The following is a 3,230-nucleotide window of genomic DNA, read 5'->3' as shown; positions in this document are numbered from 1 at the left end:
TTCGGCTGTTCTTTCTATAACTGGAGGTGGCCTTAGTAAAATATATATATATATTTATGTATTTTTCTGTTTATATATCTATATGAATGCATGTATATGTTTGTTCTTTCCAGCCTCCTGCCTTTTTCAGCAAAATCTAAACTAGCTGAAGGAGTAGTCCCTTTAAATGCAGTGTCTTTTGAAGTCTGTAGGTATAAAAAGACAGTCATTGTTCGGTGCACCTCCACAAAGAATCATCCTTAATCCCAATTGTGTATATTCATCCCTTGGTTGAGCTTTCCCATGCAGAGGAATTTGAGTTGATTCACATTCCTTCATAAATTCACATAGGGTAATACATCAGACTTTCTTTCCTTTTAAGCAATCTGATCAGTTTTCATACTTTCTAGCTCCATTAAAAATCTCTATAGTGGTTAAGAGCACCCGATAGTGTGAACAAACTTCTGAAGCCTTTTGGAGTATTTGCTTTGCCATGCCATTAAATTGTTTACAGAGCCTGGAGCTTTGCTCCCAATATATAGTCAATACAATTTCGGGAATAGAGGGAGACTTCTTTTTCCTCGTATTATAAATGTGTTTGTGTTGTGCTAAAAAGACAATGTGTTGAATCTTGTAAGATTACCCCAGTCGGAACCATTTTGACTATAAAATGCTTCTGGAAGAGAGTTTTGAGACTCAGAATTTTGATACGTGGTTTGGTATAATGCAGTCTTAAAAAATCAGGGGAACAGTTCTGACACTGTGCTATTACTTGGACTTTGCCCAAGTCATTTCTCTTACTGCTGCCCCTTCTTGTTTTTTGCCTTCACAGCTCTGCTTGCCCGGTTCCAATAGCTCAAAGTACGGCTTAAATGTATGTATAAGTTCCTTTAAGTGCTCCCTGCCTGAACTGGGTCCTAGAGCTTGCCACTGTTCCAGGGAATATCAGCTAGGACATCAAGGAATTACTGTACCTATTCCCTGATTTTAAAGGAAAAGTAATGCAAATTTCACAGAGATTTCAGGTTCTGAATCAGACTTTAACCTCTCTGTTACATGGAAAATAGTTTCTGGGGAAAGGAGATTGCTAGTTGAGTCTGGTTCAAAAAGATCTTAGCAGTTCCAGTAATTACTCATTTCATCAATCCATCTAAATTTAAAGTGAGTTAAACCAAGTTCTTTCCTATAATGTCTCCTTCAAATAATGCTGCTTTACATTTGGACTGCCAAATAAGGAAACAGGCCGTAATCTTCCAGGAGTTTCTTTCCTTTTAGTTTGTATAACGCAGAGACTTGCTGTAACAAGAGCCCTTCTTTCTATGAAACGTGTTTAACATACTGGACTAAACAAACTATCTCTTAAAGAAAGTATGAGCGTTTTTTGTGTGCGCCGTGCTCTAGCATTGGCTCTTGAGGACATTTCAGCATTTGCCGACGTACTAATTGAGCGCTGCATTTTGGACAGCTTCTGTGTTCTGATTTGTTTTGTTGTGCTTTTCTTTTCCTCCCTCCCTTCTTCCCCTTTTAATTTGTCTAGGCAAAAAAAAAAAAGCCCCTCCAGTGTTGTTTCCTGCAAAGACCATTCTTAAGAGCTCGTTGGACAGCGCGGGGCTCTTGAAGTGATAGCTAATTGGTGAAAGAAAGGCCCCGATTGTCTGGAGGGAGCTGGAAAGTGCTGCGTGTGCTGCTGAAAGGGACTAGGGAGAAGGTGCCTGGTTTCGCTGAGCAGCTGCTGCTGGAGATGTTTGGAGATTACATCAGCATTGGAAAAAAGGGACAAAAAAAAGTCCAACTTCACAGAGACGGAGTTTATGGAGTTTTTTTTCCCTTGCAAAGGTCTTCTGACAATACTGTCATTGTCAATATAAGAGTTGTTAATTCTTTATGAATAGCACATGGGGCCTCTTGACTAAATAGTACGTTACATGTCCCAAATCTGTCAGCTGGACTCTTCTCTCACATGCTAGTGAGATCACTTTGATTGGAATGTTACAGGAATTGCTGGGCTGGCTGTGCAGCACTGAATACTGCATTATATAATTAGATCTCCCAGGGTATTTTTTTCACATTACCTCATTATTCTAGCTTAAATATGGAATCAGTCCTTTTGATGATTTTACTGGTCATAATTATATTAATACGATTCATTTTATGGTCATGTCTCAGTGCTTATATAGATTATAAAATGTCCCGAAGGTTTCCTGACAAGACAAAAGTGGACTAGGAGACTTCAAAAGGCTTGTTCAGATTTGAATTGACAATGGGGAGAACTGGACAAGGTAAATGGAGCTAGAGCAGGTTTTACCTTGGGATCTGATGAGAGAGAAATGACGTGTCAAGACTGGAATATTCCTCAGAAGGCCTCATGCTGACAGAGTGGGAAAAGGGGAAAAAAAAAAAAAAAAAAAAAAAAAAAAAAAAAAAAAACCAACTGCCATGACAACTGATGGAGTCAGATGGCTTCTTATCAAACTGGGGCATTATTTTTTTCACTGAGAATGGGCTAGTAGACTTTTGTCAATTAAATGCTCTGGAAAAAACTGGAAGGAATCCTGTTATTGCGCAGTCCAAGAGTGCCAGTGCCCCAGTGTTGATAATGAAATGTGATGGCTTCCTGCCTGCTGGACAAGCTCCTGATCTGCACGTTAAGATGTCAGCTGCAGAGCCTGCCCCTATGCAACAACTGAGCACCCCTGAACAAGCATGAAGATTGCTGGCCCTGCTCGGCATCCATGTGTCACAGCCTTGCAGAAGGAGCGGGATTTTACCTGGTTGCCTCATTCGTTGCTGAGTTCTTCTTGTGGTTCCTCCTAATCGGTCATATCTGAAAGTGACTAAACGTTTTAACTGACTAAACTATGATGAATATTTGTATATTTTTTTTTTGTCAAGTGATATGTCTGAGTAATAGAACTAGCTGGACACCATCAGTGAATTAGTCACTGGAATGATTTGTTCTGTGAAAAACACATCTGAGCATCAATGAGTGTTTACCTGTCTAGCTGAGCTTCAGCAGTGCTGAGGTGTGGGGGCATGTGGAAGCTTGGCATGCAGTGAGGTTCTTAATCCTAAATGACTCGGGGGTAGCTTGATTTCCTCATCTTTAATAAGCAGCTAACAAGACCTAAAGGATTTGACTACTTGTTGAAGGCCACAGTGACTTAGTATTTTTTGGTTAAGTCACCTTGTAGAATGAAATGGGTGGCTCCAATTGGACTGTCTGCTTTGAAATGATTGATAATATCCAAAAT

General features: G+C 39.9%; 1 protein-coding gene across 1 annotated transcript; it reads left to right on the top strand.

The window, feature by feature from the left end:
• Positions 1 to 1,180: 1,180 nt before the first annotated feature.
• On the top strand, positions 1,181 to 2,364 carry SMIM38 (small integral membrane protein 38). The gene has a single exon (XM_088525939.1). It carries the CDS (start codon positions 2,072 to 2,074, stop codon positions 2,201 to 2,203), a length of 132 nt encoding a protein of 43 aa, XP_088382065.1. The 5' UTR covers positions 1,181 to 2,071; the 3' UTR covers positions 2,204 to 2,364.
• The last annotated feature ends 866 nt before the right edge of the window (positions 2,365 to 3,230 follow it).

Source organism: Tinamus guttatus, unplaced genomic scaffold, assembly GCF_059628265.1.
Source record: "Tinamus guttatus ecotype Peru unplaced genomic scaffold, ASM5962826v1 Tinamus_guttatus_pri_ptg000240l, whole genome shotgun sequence".
NCBI classification, from domain to species: domain Eukaryota; kingdom Metazoa; phylum Chordata; class Aves; order Tinamiformes; family Tinamidae; genus Tinamus; species Tinamus guttatus.
Note: the sequence above shows the minus strand (reverse complement) of the source record. Positions and strands in the feature narration are given on the sequence as shown.